At 42.3% G+C, this 18,523-nt stretch overlaps 1 protein-coding gene across 1 annotated transcript in view; it reads left to right on the forward strand.

Annotated features, from left to right (window-relative positions):
• The window catches only part of CNTNAP2 (contactin associated protein 2), a 1,228,588-nt gene that overhangs the window by 973,633 nt on the left and 236,432 nt on the right, over positions 1–18,523 (forward strand). Inside the window, exon 16 of the mRNA XM_042927363.1 lies at positions 1,310–1,480. Coding sequence (XP_042783297.1) covers positions 1,310–1,480 — 171 coding nt within the window. The remainder of the gene's footprint in view (positions 1–1,309; positions 1,481–18,523) is intronic.

The following is an 18,523-nucleotide window of genomic DNA, read 5'->3' on the forward strand; positions in this document are numbered from 1 at the left end:
GATAGAAAATATCTCTAGAGAACCATACAAAGCAAGTGACTTTTATAGACAGAGGTGAGCAGGAACAAGGAAGTTGCACTGGGAGTTTGCTGATTGGCTAAAGCAGAGTTACTTCCCTTATACGGAGCGAAAGGAGGGCTTAGAGCCACATCATGTAATTTGTGCTGAGCAGACAAAAGCCAATTGGTTGACTCGGGCTTTCCCTTTCTGGGAGAACAGGGTGTAGAAACTTTAAGTTTTGGGTTGCCGAAGTGAGGCTTAACATGAGTGACTCCATGTTGGGCCTAATCTGGTGATGTTAACATAAGTTTAGTACTAAAGGGAAAGGCTTCAGTAGCTATTTTAATGCATGCCCATGTATTTTTGTCCTTAGTTGTGATAGTAAACATACTCAGAAACGTGCACAATCAAAAGGAATTTCTCCCCTGCAGGTAAAGTCAAGAGTCAGCTCTTGGTTGTATTAAATTCTTGGTCCATCTGTTCTAATGGAATGTGCATCATAGAGTTTGGTGTTTTTATTATGTCCTGTGAACTGCTTTTCTCCTGAGGTCACTGGCTACTATCAAGCAATGAGGGAGTGGTGTACAACCATGTCTTTGCCATGAGTTCAAGGGTAGAGGCTAATGGAGAGCCCTCAGGTGGACTCAGCTCAGCACCCCACACCGTCCTCACCTGGAGTCCCCAGGAAGGAAGAGGTTGGCAGGGGGAGACACTCCCTTTATGGCAACTAGCCTCTGGAGGTTTGGAATGGGGACGATGGGGAAATGAATAGCCTGGTCTTCTTGCCTTTTCCTTGGCCCCCACCTCCCCCACAACTGTACTCAATGTCTGAGCAGGAGCTGGTTATTCAAAGACAAAGTTGGATGAGAAGTAAAAGCAGAACACCAAAGACCCCATTCCTATTGTATCCCTCTAGGTCTAACCCAGATGCTTCTTGCACCAAACCCAAGCCATCAGTACGTATGCACGAGTTCAAAACATCACCCCAACCCCCACCCGGTGGTGCCAGGATCTGCTCTGCATTTTTCCCTTTATTGGCATTTACCCCCTAGGGTCCCTCCAAGGCTGCTCTTGGTAGGAACCCTAGCTGTCAATCATAAGTACAACATGCTCTTATACACATGTATAGAACTTTCAGAAAGTTGAGAATAAGTCTGTGGGGATTTTGTGCCATGATGTTCAGCAGGATGAGAGGAGACAAGGGCTATTGCCAATGGAAATTTATTAAAACTTAAGAAATGGCTGTGTTTTCTATTACTCCTGTTGTCAAGATATACATTACTCTGGGTTTTTTTTTTTCCTTCCACAGGGAATTATTGGAATGCTGCCTCTTTCCCAAACCCATCATCCTACCTGCACTTCTCCACTTTCCAAGGGGAGACCAGCGCTGACATTTCTTTCTACTTCAAAACATTAATCCCCCGGGGAGTGTTCCTTGAGAACTTGGGCAACACAGATTTCATCAAACTAGAACTGAAATGTGAGTATAAACTCTCTGTCAACTCGTGAATGGCCTCCTCTCTTGTCACTTCAGGCTGGTCCTAACACTGATTATGTAATCTGATTGAATCCAAACATCGGCGGTTTCCTTTGTTCCAGAGATGATGCTGGAAGGTAGCTACACAAACGTGGAGAAAGACCTTGGCCCCCTGCCCTTGGGTTGCTTCCCCAGGAAGCAGGGACACTAAGAGGTTCCCAAGCAATGCTACTCAAAGAAGAAGATGAGAGAATAAATTGCTCTGGTAACATGGGGCAAGAGTGCATATTCAAAGCTTCTGTATGTGTATGTTTCTTTTCCAAGGAGACAGGGTTTAGAAGAGACAGAGGATTGTGCAAAGTGACCAGGAGTAAAAAATAAGATACTGGGAGGGATAATACAATAAGGAAAAGAGGGATAATAAAAATGAAAATCTGTATGAGTTAAGAAAGTAGCGTAGAAACAGGATTGTGTCACACGAAGAAACTTTGAGTTGGAAGCTTTCTAGCAGAGGCCTCAAACCCACACACCCTCCAGAGGTTTCAGTTCTGAGTTTATTTAGCTAAAGGTACAAAAACGAACCTCAGCAGAGTGACAGCAGATACTGCCTAGCTCAGCCCAGCTTGCCATGGATCCCAAAGACCCTCACCAGATCATGTGGTCTGGGGAATGCCATCTGTAGAAGATAGGGGTTCGCTGGATATGAGAAGGTCAGTTCTTATTATTCCAAGGCCCTATTATCCTTGGGGAAGAAATTCAGCTTCCGGAATCTACAGCCCACAAACTTCCAGGTTGGGGGAATATTGACACATGCCAAGCTCCCTTGGCCAATCAGACCAAAAAAGTATCAGCACAGATGACAGACGTGACCAGAACGGGTACACAAACCCATTCCCCAGAAATATCTGATGGAACATTTCTTCTCTCTTTCTGTAGTTATAATTATGCAATATGGTCTTTTAAAAAGAGAATCTCAGGCAACATTTTTCTCCCATAATCCTATGGGATTCTTTTTGTAAAATAGTGGACTGTGATCAGCAGACTTGGGAGTTCATATTCTCAGCTCGAAATCCAAGTCCTTGGATAAATTGCTTAATCTCTTCAAATCCCAATTTCCCGATCTGTAAAATGGGGGTGGTGATTTGTGGGGCCATTATGATAATAGAATATAGATACTCATGAAGCATTTCCTTCAGCTTCTAGAAGGTGTCAATATTGTATTCCTCAGGATGTTCATTATAAATCTAGTCTGAGCCAGATCTCATTGAAAGGGAAGACTGAGAATATTCTAGCCTTGGAATTAAAAAGTACACAAATAGTCAGGGGCACCTGGCTGGCTCGGTTGGTAGAGCATGCAACTCTTGATCTTAGGGTTGTAGGTTTGAGCCCCACGTTGGGTGTAGAGATAACTTAAAATAAAATATTTGAAAAAAAAAGTAAATGATCATCCTCTCTTTAGAATTATTTTAAAGGGATTTTTCACTTTGCACAGTGAAAATTAATGGGATCAAACTATTTTCTGACTTCCACATCAGTAGGATTGTATTTTAGAAATACCTCATGGCAAAGAAAAAAATTGACAATCCCTACTTGAGTAATTCTGTCTGCTTCTGTAAGATGACTTAGATTTACCTCGTCCTTATTTTGTATCCCCATGTTTTATAAGCCTGCACCCGGGTTGAAAAGAAGACAAGACCAAGTATAGACAGATCAAATGTTTCTATTTAGCACCTGCGTAGTAGAATCTCAATTATTTCTGATGATGAAAAATCTGCAGAGATGTTCTCTAAGTTGCCCCAGTCTTTCCACAGTATGGAGACACTCTGTGGCAGGGGGTGAATTCTAGCCTCGTTTTGCCATAGAATTCTTTTTGTCCTAGTGTTTCCTTGCGGTGAAGAAGGGTGGGGACATTCAGACTAGAGGCTGGCCTCTGCTGAGAGTCCTCTGGAGCTTCTAGCAGTTACTAAGGGTGGAAGTAAGATCCCTCAGTGGCAGAGATATCCAATGCCCATCACTATAGAGCATCTCCATTGAGGTGCAAAGGAATCTACGGGAGAAAAAAGGCAGGTGTCTGTATTTGAAAAAGCAATGGCTTCAAAGCAGACAAGAAGCGATGCTTTCATGAAGAACATGGAAAATAACCAAGCAAACCTGGAGGCTCGCCATTGCCCCATTATCACATCGCTCCAGACTCTTCTCTGCAGGATGCATGGGTGGCGGGTGGAAATGGAGCATTCTTCCAGACACATCTCTCCCCTGCCCGATGAGGTGCTCTGCAGACCTAATTGTTGTCCCAGACAATGGCTGGCTGTCCGAGGAAGCTCAGGAAAGATGGTTCCTGAAGTCACCCTTTTAAACACTTTCTCTGCTGTTTTTTCCCCTTTAAGCTTTCTGATCGCTTTCTGATAGGAATTCAGATTTTGTTTCTCTGTTTGTGTCTCCAAGGAATTTTGTCACAGTTCATGCCTACACAGTTCATGCCTTCCAGAATAACATTTCTGTTAATTAACTACATTGTGCCCTCCTGTCAGGAGTAGAAGATTCTTGCCTCTAAGAACAGTGAATCAGTTACACTAAGTTAATGAGATACCATCAATATCTTACTGTGCAAGTAAAAAAAAATACATGAGAAAATTAGATTGATGTTACTCATTAGCATATTTTACAGGTAAAATTTTAAGACTGTATTTCACTGGCTATATTTACTCACTCATTCGGTGAGTGTTTATTGAGTACCTACAATGTCCCATATGCTGTGCTAGGTGCCGAGGGAACATAGTCAAATTAAGCATGGTCTCTTTCTCTCAGAGGGAATTCAGAGATCTGTCTGTTTTGGAAAATAGACAAGTAAATCAATAGTTACAACAATAATAAAAATAGCTCAACTTAATGCATTCACTATGTCTCAGGCACTGTTCCATGGATTTTAGGTAAATCATCTCACTCACTTTCCTAATGAACCTTTGAAATGGGCAGTACCATTAACATCTCTACTTTACAAATGAGGAAACTGAGGCAGGGGGCAAGTAAGTTGCCAACATCCCACAGCTAGAAAGTGGCAGAGCTGGTGCTCGACCCCAGACATTTTTTTGTCTGTCCCAGTTCATGGCTGTTAACACCAAACCGCGCCACCTCCCAGAACACATTGAGTGGCCGAGAGCACCTGACTGGAGGACAGGAGTGTTTCCAGGGAATGTCATGTTTTAATTAAGTTTTGATGGATGAGCAGGAGCCAGTAAGGTGCAGAAGTGAGGGAAGAGTGGGGTTCAAGAAGGAAGACGTAAGAGGAGGTATACACCAGTGAGTGAGGGTGTGTGGACAGAACCCAAGGACTTGCAAGGGTGCAGCTATAGCAGGGAGCCTGTGTTGGGGAACAGAGAGCTGGATCCAGAGGGGCCAGCATGGGCAGAGCACTCAGTGTGCTCCAGGCGGGGGACAGATGTGGCTTAACTTGACCCTGACAGTTACAGTGAGCGGGGGCATAACACAATCAGACTTGCATTTACCAGAGAGATGATGGAAAGGCAGACAAGAAGCGATGGGGCAGAGTGAATTTAAGGAAAGTAACATCAACAAAGGGGTAGAGATGTGAGAGACCCTTAGAAGATAGGTCCCGCCAATTTTAACAAAATGCCTGTGAGAATGAAGTAGAAAGGAAGGTTCTAAAATGAAACCAGTGTTTCTGGTGTTGATGATTGTGCATGTGGAGCACCTTTGACTAAGAAATACAGCATTCTAGGGGAAAATGCAAACTACATTTGGATATTTTGAGTTCGCATGTCTGCAGAATATAATAGTATCTATCCAGGTGGACACGTCTAAAGGGGGCTATATACACACGTTTGGATCCCAACTGAGAGGGCGGAGTCAGAAATATAGTTTGAGAGTCATCATCACTAAGAGACTCATCAGGAAATAAGTATTTGGTGCCTGCAGCATGAATGAGATTGCCCAGGACGAATGTATAATTTTTAACCTACAGGAAAAAAGATGTCCAACAATGAAAACCACACTTACGGGATAGAAGGAAGCAAAATAGCTTGTAAAAGATGGGCAGAGAAGTAGGAAGACAGTGATAGCCCAGGGATCAGATGAAAAAAGAATTTCAAGAACAACAAATAAATAGCGTTTGGGAACTGCTGAACTGAGCGGTCACTAAAATAAGGATGTAAAGTGTCCATCAAGTTGAACATGTAGAGGTCCCTGTCAAAAAGTAAGACAGTGTGGGTGACTAGAGGTGGATATGGGGAGCAGAGGATTGGGGCTTTGTCCATTGTTCTTGTAGCTGTTGTAAGTGGTGGAAACTTGAGCACACATATACATTAAGAAGGATAATCCAGTAAACAAGAAGAGTTTGGAGGAATGGGAAAGAAGGACAGTCTGAAAGAGTGAGACCCCCCAAGGAGGGGGAAATGAATGAGATCCAGAATCTGAACATCTGAAGGGGCTGAGAGAAACAGGCCAAAGCAAGGAGGAGAGGGTAAGCCACAAATGAGTGGTTCCCTTTCTGAATCAGAAATGACTTTGTGTTTGTTGTTTCGTTTGTTTGTTAGTATTTTTGAGATGAGAATATTGCTCTGGAAATATTCACTAACAGCCATGGATATATCCATGTATTTTGTCAGAGTTACCCCTAGGGAGCTATTTGACTTGTCTAGATCCCTTTTCTGGCTAAGGTGGTAATCATGACCATCGTCGCATCAATAGGCCACCACTTACCTCGCATCATCAGGGCACCACCTGAGCACCTGCCAGGTCAGAGGCAGTGGGTGGACCCTGGAGAGTCTAGGGTGAAGACAAGGAAAACCAACATCCTCATCTAATGAAGGACTCAAACATATTAATAACGGCACAGATATATGACTTTTGTTGAAGGTGTCTTAAGTGCCAGGCGCTGTTCTCAAGCTTTTGCAGATATTAAAAGTTTTAGGTTTTATAACAAGTTTTATCCACATTTGACAGAAATGGAAAGGAAACTGGGGCACACAGTTCACACATCTGATTCAGATTTTGCACTTGTGATCATGAAAATACAGTAAATGACAGTGATAGCCTTAAGGTAGTCTACACATCCAGAGGAGAGGTACGTAACCCTTCCTGAATGAAGAGAAAAATGAGATGGTGTCTGAGTTAGGTCAGAAAGAGCATGCGAAGACGTTAGCTAGATGAAGAAGTAGGGGAAAGAATTCTGGGAGGAGAGGACGGTGCACACAGAAGCACAGACAAAAGCGTAGGGATGTGGAACGTGACGGGTATGTGGGAACTCTGGGCACGCGGCACTACTAACAAGTATGAAGTGTGACACAAGCAGGGGACATGGTTTGGCAAGTCTCAGATCCAATTCTCAAGATATGGCGGTCTGGGTATTCCAGCCAATATTTATTGAGTGCCTACCGTGCATGTGCCAAAGAGGAACTCAAGAAGCGTAAGACACAACCCCGTCCTAGAGGCACACACAATCTAGTGGGAGAGACTCACCAGCATATAAAACCATATTTTGGGTAAGATGAAAGAAGTGTTAGAAGTACGAGCGATATACTGTGGTTGCCCAAATGCAACAACAGTTACATCCACCTGGAGAATAGGAAAAGGTCCTTTCGAGATTATATCGTTTTAACTGAGCCTCCAAAGGAGTGGGAAAGAACACTTCAGGCTCAGGATGCCAAAGGAATTGTCAAATAGGTATTTGTCGAGTGAGTGAGATGGAGAACCATGGAAAATCTAGGTGGGAAAGGGGATCACCACGACTGGTGTTGGAAACTGAGGACAAAGAACACACCAGAAGATAGAGGGCAGATCTGATGGCTGGTGAGAGCAGAATTCCAGATCTCACGGGAAAGCAGGTCAGGTGATAAGAAGGTCTGAGTTGCACAGTCTGGCCACGCAAGTGTGATTCTCGGTTGCATGAAAAGGCTGTGGAGAAAGTCAGGGAATGGAGAGGCCAGAGGGCTCACTGGTCATCCACCTCATGGATGAAGCCCCTGGTGGTGAGGGCAACGGATGGAGGGGACACGGAGCCTGTGAGGCAAATGTTCCAGTTCTCAGATTCAAACGATGACGGCAGGAAGCATGGGAGGGTAAGCATGTGTCACAGGGGGGATGCATGGCTGAACAAAGACGCTGGTGCCATAGAATGGAAGCCCTAAGAAGTGAAGAATAAAACCGGGTGCCCTCTCAGCCCCACCAGGAAAAAGTGGCTTCAGTGCTGATGCTTGCACATTAGGTTCCCTGAAGGTGGGCTCCACTCAAAGGAAGGAACCGTTGGAAATGTCTGATGATGCACAGTGACCATGGAGGGCTTTGTTTTTCTTTTTTAATTGATATATAACTGACATGTAACATTATATCAGCTGCAGGTGTACAACATAACGATTCGGTATTTTTATATTGCAAAACAGTGAGCCCTAGTTAACATCCATCACCTCTCACAGTTACAAATTAAGCTTTTATTTTTGCTGAACATTTTAAGAGAGATTTCAGAGGACACAGTGGAAAATTTTTGAAAGACACGTTCACTGACTAGGAAACATTCAGGAAAAGCAACAGGAAACTGATGTAATACTTTAGCACAAGCTTCCGTGATGACCAAGTTTGAGCTTTTTCAGATGACTTGGAGAAAATATTTGCATTTAGCAGGAATAGCTCCACAAAAATGTGGAGGCAGCAGCCTAATGTCCTGCTAATCTTAGGAAAAGGTATTAAGGAAAAACTTTCATTTTCCAAGATGCAGCCTTCTGCAATACATATGTTCGAGAAAGGCAGAGAGCAAATATTCTGCAATATATAGAAACTGATGAATCAGAAGAAGTAAACTAACAGCAATTTATCTTCTACTTATTTTTCGGAAAACCTTTTATATTAAAAGAGCTTCACTTATATAAACATGAAAAATGTCTAATTCCACTTAGCTGGGCTGTTGAACCATTAGGATGTTATTTATGGTGCTTTTCTTTTATTATATATATATATATATATATATATATATATATACATATATATGTAAAATAAAATATAAATATATATAAAATATATAAAAATATATAAAATATAAATTATATAAATATATTTAAAATATAAATAAATGAATATAATTAATATATATAAAAATTATATATATATAAAGCTTTATTAATAACAAGTATGAAACAAAATTTATTAATTTGTGTTCACTTTCTTTTAATTTTCTAAGGCCAACGTAGGCTGTCAATGTAGATTTAGGAAGAATTTTAGTGATACTGCTGTTTTACAAGTCCAGCTGTGAGTTCAGTTTGTATGACAGGTTTGGGATCTGGAGAATGATTCTGACTTGGTGATTCAAATACGTAAGAAAGAAAACTGCATCCTCAAAAAAAGAAAATTAAAAACCCGAATAGCAACATTATTGCAGTTTTATTAATTTAAAAAATGTCTCTAGCTTCTGATTTAGTTTTTCAATTTTCGTTATAGACTAAGAAAAAAGTTCAGAGATGCAATTTAAAGACGAAATTTGTGCTGTATTAAAGCTATGTAGTGCATTAGCTGCTTGAATTTTGGGTATTAGAAGACATACAAATAATTGGTGAACAACAAAGTCAGATTAAGTTTACTCAGATTTCTTTGCTGATCTCCCAGAAGGGGCAGTTATTTGAACATGTGCCAGAGGTACCCTAGAGTTATAAAAGTAGACTTTAGAGAAGGGTGTCCTCTTGATATGAAAACTGACCCAAGTTACCTTAGATGTTACTGGTCCAGCCATGTCTCTTGACTTGGACATTTCTAGGAAGAGCTGGCCAGATGGAATCTCCTCTCTAGAGAGATTGTGGTCCCTCCTTTCTTCCTCCACATTCCAGAGGCTCCTTTAGAAGACCACCCAGCTCTCCTGACCAGCCCACTCACGCAGCAGCCAGTCTGGGTACTATTTAACCTCTGTCACCCAGCATTTCCTTTCTTCTCCCTCAAGGTCATAGTAGAGATGGTGAACCCACTCTGCTCACACTTCCTGGTACAGGGAGGGATTCTTCTTTTGAAGTTAAAACCATCTTTCTGGTAGCATCTCCTTAGCCTCTGGCTCAGAACCTTGACACAGAGCCCCCAAGGACAGGACACTTGCAGCCACACTCAAAGAGATAGCTTGCCCCTCCTCTGAGACTCAACTTCTGCTCTGAAAATCAGCTGGAATCCAGAACACAGGCTCCTCAAGACCTCACTACAGGTCCCTGTGTGCTCAGAGTCTCTGTATTGGCCCCCAGCCTATCTACATAGTCAAGCTAAAGACATTTTAGGGCAATAAAAAGTAAGTCAATATTAAGAGACAGGATTCCCTCACAGACATTACATTGTATGTACATTACAACATACACTCATTTCTTTTAGATGACATCCAAAAACAGGCCAAAGTAATCCACAGAGATAGAAGTCATGGTAGTAGATATCCTGGGGATTGGGAGTATTAACTGGAAGGGGGCTCAAAGGAGCCTTCTGTGGTGGTGGAAATGTTCTCTATCTTGATCCAAGGAGTGGTTATATATATATATATATTTTTTCAACTGAACACTTAATATTTTCACATTTTGCTGTCTGTAAACTATACTTTAATGGAAAAAGAAAAAACCCTATAAGACGATCCCAAATGATTAAAGGACAAAAAAGATTAATAAAACAGTTTTTCAACAAGAGGAATAGAGACCATGATCTAGGTCTGACCTAGACAGACCGACTCAAGACTAGTTGCTTGACCTCCCCAGACTTTGTCACGTTCACTTGTAAAAGAAGGGCACACTGGACCATCTTAAGGTGTCTTCCAGCATCAACAATCCTACAAACCTGATCAGAGGCCATTAGCATCACATGCGGCTTACCACCTCCCACCCTAAGTGAGCTTATAAGGAAGCAGCATCTTCAATTTCCATGCCATCGTTCTCCATTCTCCTAGAAATGATGGCGGGAGGAGGATTGTATTGGAACAAATGACATATGCTTCAAATAAATTCCAGTCCACACACATGCTTCTACTACATGTAATTAGGAGATTTTCTAAAATCATGGACCCTTAGTTGTAAATTCTAATTAAGGATCCATCAGAATCACCCATAGGTACCTCAAGCTCAATATGTCAAAACCGAAATCCATCATCTTCACCCAAAAGCGCTCTCTGGTGCTTCCCATCTTAATTAATGTCATCACTATTTTCTTCATGATCCAGGTTAGAACGATCAAAGTCATATTTAATGTTTCACTGAGGTCCCCACACTACATAGACTGTTTATCTTGATAGAACCCTCTATTTTTAATATAGTGAAATGTTATTCTGATGTTCCTGATGGTATGTTATCATGCCAGAATTGTCCCAGAGAAAGCATCAATCCCAACGAGTCGCAAAAACATGAATGTAACAAAAATGCAAAGATAATGAAGTCTTCTCAGACTTCTCCCTTTATCTCCCATGATGTCTTCTTTGGTTGAAATGCCTTGGATTCTTGAATCAAACAGCCTCATACTTTATCTCCCTCACTTCATTCCCTCCCTCCTGACACCTGCCCTCCCTGGTGAGGACCGATATCTACAGATCGGCCCTGTCATTCCTTTTCTTACCATGACGGTTTGTCAATGCATTATAATGCAAAGTTCAAGTACTTAAGCTTGGCCAATGATTTCAGGCTTTAACCTAATTTTTCAGTCTTCTTTACATACAAACTTTGCCTCTTTCCAACAGTGCCTAAGTGCTTCACCTTAGCCTGCCCATCTACTGACAGTCCCTGGATGCCACCCACACTTTCTTATGACCCACTGTGTCTTTCCCTGTTCTGGAATTGTCTCCCCCCAGTTGAAACTCTGCCCACACAACTTTTTTTTTTACTGCATCTTGATTTAAAATACAGAAGACACCTATTATAGAATTCTTTCATTTTTCTAAAAATATTGATGAGAAAAGTTGAAATAGCTGTGTAGAGTTATAAGATTAGAGACCTTACTTCTGCCATTTTAGAAGCCAATGGGAGCTCTAACAGGCTCTGTATGTTCATAGAAACAAATGCTTCAAGAAGAAAAAGTTGATGCCAATGTCAGTGCATGTTACTAACACTGGCGAATTGATTCAACTAAGGATGACGCTTGGGACCAATTAATTCAAAGCTGGTTAAAAAAAGGAGATACAATAAATCAGGGAGCAGAATTCATTTAAATGTAGTGAGTGACTGGGAAAGATTACTTGAAATAGCTCAAAACCAGGCATATATCTCAAAGGGCCAAAGACAACTAACTATAAGCATCACATTGCTAGGATTTTGCAAGACATCAGACAAACACCTAAATTAAAACCAGGTAACAAACATTGCCCAGCTGGATGTCAACTTGAAAAACCTTACAAAAACAGTTTTTCACAGATGAAGAAACGCAGTTTGCTCAAATTACAAGGTAACTTTTAATAGCACTCAAGATAGGAACTACATGAAATCTAATATAGGCCTTGGGTCATAGCTGAAATATATTCTTCTTGGACCCTTTAGGAAAAGAAGACTTATTTCTATCTCTATAATATTCTTGTTTCACTTCCTGCCCCCCCTCCCCCCGCCCTGTGTTTTAGTTTAGGTACTTCCCAACTTACAGAGGACTGTGTCATAGGAGTTTCTGAGCTGGCTATTCAAAACCTTGTAATATACTTTCCAATAGACACAGCATCATAAATGGCACTCATATTCCATGGCTAACCATAAAGACTTTTGTGGTGTGTTTGGTTTTTTTAAGTGGGGCTGAAAAATAGGGCTTCGTGTGGCAGCTTGAGGTCCGCGTTCTAGAGTCCATTCAATGTAGAACAGAAATGTTGAAGGACAAAGGAAATCTCTTTCCGTATTTCTTAACGTCAAGCTTGTCCTTGACAAACATCTCAAGAAGGCAAATGTTTGTTTGCCTTTCTGATAGGCAAGGCACAGTTCTGCCTCTCCTTTCCTTGGGACTCAGTTTGGTGGGGTTAGTGAAGGAGGTGGCTCAGACTTTCACAGGCACATATACCAGTCAGTCTAGGCTCCCATGTGGTCCTAGCCCTTCTCTTTTCTCTAAAATGTCATAGTTCAGGGCCGCCTGGGTGGCTCAGTCGGTTAAGCATCTGACGCTCGATTTCGGCTCAGGTCATGATCTGAGTTTGCCGGTTTCATGATTTCGAGCCCCATGTTGGGCTCTGCTCTGGCAGTGAAGAGCCTGCTTGGGCTTCTCACTCACTCTCTCTCTCTCTCTCTCTCTCTCTCTCTCTCTCTTTCTCTCTCTCTCTCCCCCCCCCCCCGCCCCTCCCCTGCTCACACTATCTCTGTCTCTCTCAAAGTAAATAAATAAACTTAAAAAAATTGAACATCATAGTTGTAGCAATTACAGAATTCCACCATCTGATAGATGGGTGTTGAAACTCTAGTAAGACCATTACGGTATAATTCATCCCTTTAAAATTCCAGTGGTCGGATGGAGAAGACTCTTTGGTTAATTTTTAAAATCTCATAAATAAGAGATTTAGGGATAAGAAATGTTCACACTCAGGAATAAGTGAAGCTGCTGTAGTGACTAAAGCCCAGGTTTTAGTGAGTGTCCAGCAGTCTGCCATGCATGCTTTGGTCCGTGAAGCCCTTCCACACCGGGATTTGAGTTCAAGACTCCTTTTGCATGGAGTCTCTTGGACTCCTGGAGGCGCCTGGAACCTGGGCATTTCAAAGTCCAGCTGCAAGACAGAGAAAGGGAGGGTGGACAGGTGCCATGCAGACCTGCTCTCATTCTGTTGGTGGTAAGGTGTCACCCACCTCCACCTAGATTTCTGGGGACTGGAAAAGGCAGCTCCTGATGCCTGGCAGCTTCGCAGGGGTGACTGTGGACAGGAGGAAATAAACTTTTCATGAAAAGTCAGCAGCCTCTGCCACAGGTACCAGGACGATGGAAAGGAGTAGGCTTTAACCTTGCCTAAAGACATCGGGGTAGGTTCCAGAAGGTGCCTTGATCTGCCCTGAGCAATGACAGGCAAATAAATGAGATAGAGGCATCTTTCCAGAGAGTAAACAGCACAGGCAAAAGCAAGTAGAGGAGAAAGATCATGGAGCACTTGAGGAATTGAAACAAATATAGCAAAAGTCTAGGGACCAGTTAAAAGGCATTTTTCATTACAGCCATGACCCACCCACATATCTGTGTTAAGAGTTTGACAGAAGAGGGGCGCCTGGGTGGCGCAGTCGGTTAAGCGTCCGACTTCAGCCAGGTCACGATCTCGCGGTCTGTGAGTTCGAGCCCCGCGTCAGGCTCTGGGCTGATGGCTCGGAGCCTGGAGCCTGTTTCCGATTCTGTGTCTCCCTCTCTCTCTGCCCCTCCCCCGTTCATGCTCTGTCTCTCTCTGTCCCAAAAATAAATAAGAAACGTTGAAAAAAAAAAAAATTTTAATAAAAAAAAAAAAAAAAAAAAAAGAGTTTGACAGAAGAAAGCTGGCTGGACCCAAGGCCTCTTGGGAAATTACTCATTTTACTTGCCTTTGCAGATAGTGTTAAAATGATCATATTTGGTTTTCTGCATCTCTGAATTTGATGCCTGTGATGAGAACTGATAAGAATGCCAAATGGCTTCTCCTGAAGAGTGTTTGATACTTAGGATTCTGCAGGGTCTTTCTGGGTAAGTGCAACCAGAGGCAATGAATAATGAAACAGTGTATATCTGTCAAGTGTAATTATAACACTGAATTATGCTCCTTCTTGCATTCTGATTCCTGTATACATTAGTTTAAACATCGGAACATGCTGGCACTTCAGACCTGTGAGGATTTTACTTTGAAAAATAGCATGCCCTTATTTTTAGCCATTTTTAATGGGGGAAAAAAATTCACACCTTGTTCAAAATTAGCTTATGGTAGAGTTTGACCATTCCCCCGCTTTTTTTTTTTTTTTTCAATCTTCTCAGGTATCTTAAAACCAGTAAAGAACTAAGGAAGAATGTTCTGCTTTGGCTTTAAATTCCCTCTAATTTTCTGTATTTAAATGAAATCCCATTCTTTGCATTTTGGTTAATCTCTCTGATTAAACACTTGTTAAAATTATAGAATAGAGTTACTTAAAATGTTACCAACCTGCAAAAGAAGTGGAAATTATCAGATTGTGACTTCTAAAAATTATACAAATAGTGTTGGTTTATTGTTGAATGAATTAAAAATCCAGGGGTGCCTGGGTGGCTCAGTCAGTTAAGTATCTGACCGGCTCAGGTCATGATCTCACGGTTCTCAGGTTCGAACCCTGTGTCAGGCTCTGTGCTGACAGCTCAGAGCCTGGAGCCTGCTTTGGATTGTGTGTCTTCCCCTCTCTCTCTCTCTGCCCTTCCCCCATTCATTCATTCATTCTCTCTCTCTCCCTCTCTCTGTAAATGAATAAAAAATAAAATTTTTTTAAAAAATCCAGAGAAGCAGGAAAAATAAACCCCAAAAATCAGCTGGTATACTTAACAATATTCTGTTGGTGTGCATATGCCCAAACATTTTTCTATGTGCTCATATATAATATTTTACAAAAATAAGATCATATGGTGCATACTATTTGTAACCAACTTGTTTCATGTAATGAGATTTCAGAAGCACATTACATGTCAGCTTTGTTGGTTTTTTTTTAACTCCACAACAGTGATTTTTTTTTTTTTCAACTGTGAACAGAGACTATATCAGAATCTCTAAGACAGCATGTGTGTTTGGAAAACCATTATTTTATATTAACAAAACAAAACCAAAGAGCTATTATTTTTGTTTTACAACCTACAGAATATAATGCACCAAAACAATTCTTGTTGGAGTAGGGCGTTTATCTGAGACCTTCAGGGATTCTTTTTATTCCCCATCAGCCTCCCGTATCTGGGGACTTCAGTGCCTGGAGATGATAATTAGATTATTCTGTCAACAAATGGGAGCATGGGTTATAAAAAGATTGGGAAGCACAGTGTCTCAGTTGCCAAGTGCTTCATTTAATCAATGATCCTTTATTGTTGGACCTAACTTTAAAAAAATTGTTTTTAGTGTTTATTTATTTTTGAGACAGACAGACAGAGTGTGAGCAGGGGCGAGGGAGAGGCAGAGAGAGAGGGAGACACAGAATCCGAAGTGGGCTCCAGGTTCCGAGCTGTCAGCACAGAGCCCGATACAGGGCCTGAACTCACGAACTGTGAGATCATGACCTGAGCCAAAGTCAGACGCTAAACTGACTGAGCCACCCAGGTGCCTCTAGCTTAACTTTTAAAAGATAGATTTTCTCACCTTCTGATCTACTGGCTTCCCATTATGAATTCTCAGGCCATCATCCCACACAAGAGCAAACTACATACCTTAAGTACGTTTAAGGCTCGCTCACATGCCACAGCAAGCAGCAGAGGGGGCCCAATGAGGAAAATGGAAGACCTGTCTTGGGAAGGCCACACAGGATGTGCCCAGCAGAACAGTCCCCGGGGCGGGTGACCTGTTTCCTAAGCTGTTCCATACGTTCTCCTTGCTTACCTTATTGAGGGTCTGTGAAACCAGTCTCTTGCAGAGATTCCGAGGAACAAGAAACTTTTATGGAAGTTCTTCACACTTTAAGAAAGCTCGCGATATGGAAAGAGTCCTCCTATTCTTTTCTATCTTTCTGCATCCCCATTTAAAGTCTCTGTTGACCATGGTTTCCCTTTTCTCCACTCTTTGCCCAATACCGCAAATGGGATGCAATCGACGCGCATCTGGTGTTGTCACGGAAAACAGAATAAATCCCTTTTTATGTTCCATGTCCGGAGCACGTAGAATGTAACATCTTCCTGTGGCACCTTTTTTTTTTTCCTTTTAACTAGAGAGATAGTGTCCGAAGTCCCCGTGGCATTGAAATGGCCATGCGGCAATTGTTTCTGGATTGAAAACAATTGGCTGCAAAACAGAGAGAGAGAAATAGCGCCCGTGACAAGACCCCCAGTCTGGGCTGGAACTCAGTCCGTGGCAACCAGAAAACAGCGGTCTCCTTGCCTGTCCACTTCTGACAGGTGCATTCCCATACCTCCCCGGCAGGCTTCTTCCACAGCCTCGGCCTTTCCCCCTGGCATCACGTCTTTGGCTTGTCCTCATTTTCAGTGTCCACGTAAGCAGAGCCTGTGGTCAAGAGCAAAGCTTCTAGAATCGAGGTCCCGTCCTCACTTCAAATCCACATTCCTCTCCATCTCTGGAGACTCCTTAGGCATCCAATTCCATGTTCCTCAAGAGCAGTTTCTACATTTCCTTTTATCACAAACACTCTGTCCACACAGTCACCCTCTGGGACTTCATTCTTCCAAATCGAGCGCTCTCTGTCCAGCACACAAGTCTCCACTCGTTCCAAACATGAAGGTATTTAAAACCTGTCTACGTGTCCCTTACTAAGGGCAGGTCCTGCTTGGCACCTCATGTCATTTTGGAAAGATTTTTGGCTTTTTCCTTTTTAAACTGTACAGGTCCATTAATATTCAAGAAGTTATTCTCAGAAGGAGGTTAAATGTGTGGAGAAAACTAAAATTAGAAAGGCTTTGCATTTTAAAGACAGCTCTCTGTTTTTGCACGGCCAGTGGTAACTCCCTTTTCTCTGTGGATATCTTTGTTTGTGAAGTTATTTTTTAACCATCATAAAAGGCTTAGAGGCCAAAATACATAAGGAGAAATATTTCTCATACTCGAGAGGTTATCGAGATAACCAGAGGTTTTAAAAAGAGTTCATAACATTGATTCTTAAGCTCCAGGCATTTCCTTGAAGAATTTCCAAAAGGCTTCAAATAAATTTTCCCTCCCAGTGTTCATTTGCAGATGTGTTTAACACTGAATTTTGGGGTGTGACTATGCATATTTGGCTCTAAAAATTTCTATATTCACAAGCTAAGACTATTATAAAGAAAAAATAGACTATATTATAAAAAATTGGGGGCGGGGGGTGCCTGGGTGGCTCAGCCAATTAAGCATCCGACTCTTGATTTCGGCTCGCGGTTCATGAGATTGAGCCCCATGTTGGGCTCTGAGCTGCCAGCATGGAGCCTGCTTGGGGTTCTCTGTCTCTCTCTGCCCCTCCCTACCCCCCACACATGTGCATGCTTGCTCTTCCTCACTCTCAAAATAATAAACATCAAAAAAAAATTTTTTATTTCCTGTACAATATGAAACGCAGTATAGTATAGTTAGAAAAACCAGCTCTCTATGCTTAGTGTTGACTGCGTGTTAGCATCTCACAGACTCAGTTCCCTTTCTAGGAGGTGAAGGCGAATCCATTCTCAAAAGTCCTCCGGCCTTCACATTATTGGGTTCAGTCACATACCTGCAAACTGAAGTGGTTGTTTGGGTTTTGCAGGGAGCCCAACCACAAACTTAGAAGGCCCATCCATAGCCTGTGCAGCCTCACACACACCTCTGACGCCCACAGCGTGTTCAGGGAGTTGTCCAAACGAGCCTCAGTGTTCAGGATCTTTAGTCCGGCTCCGGTAGGTAGGAGTGGTTGGCCGCCCACATGACCCCACCTCCGTTTCCAGCCCTCCCAAGGCTTGAACTGTGTGACCCAAGCCTCCACCCTCCCCTACATCGTTGGTCTATCTGGCGTGCTCAGCTCCCACCCTAGATCACATTGTCAGACTCTCAGGCAAACAAAGACACAACATTCCAGGGGTTTAGATGTTGCCCTCCCAGGTCCAAGGGCAACGCCTGGACTTCTCTCTTTAAGCAAACTGAAACTCTTCACTCTACAGTTTTGAACATATTTCCTTTGCGGGCAAGGAGATAAACTCCAATTCTTAGGACCTCACTACCAGAATGGAACTTGGGGATCCTAGTGGTTTTCAAAGTAGGATTCCAGGACCAGTTGCATCAGGAACCCTGGAGTTAACAAAATGCAGACTCCACGGCCCTATCACAACTTTCGAATGAGAATCTCTGTGCCAGAAGCCTCAGAATATGCTTCTGACTGCACTGCTGGGTTTATCCTGGATAAGCCTTTGATCCTCAACTGTTCTTCTATTTGTAAATAACTGGTATAACTAATGTATCTTGTCCCCAGTCTGAGAAAACATACATTCTCACTTTATGCTCTTAGGAAAGAT

This window comes from Panthera leo, chromosome A2 (genome assembly GCF_018350215.1).
Source record: "Panthera leo isolate Ple1 chromosome A2, P.leo_Ple1_pat1.1, whole genome shotgun sequence".
Classification (NCBI taxonomy): Eukaryota; Metazoa; Chordata; class Mammalia; order Carnivora; family Felidae; genus Panthera; species Panthera leo.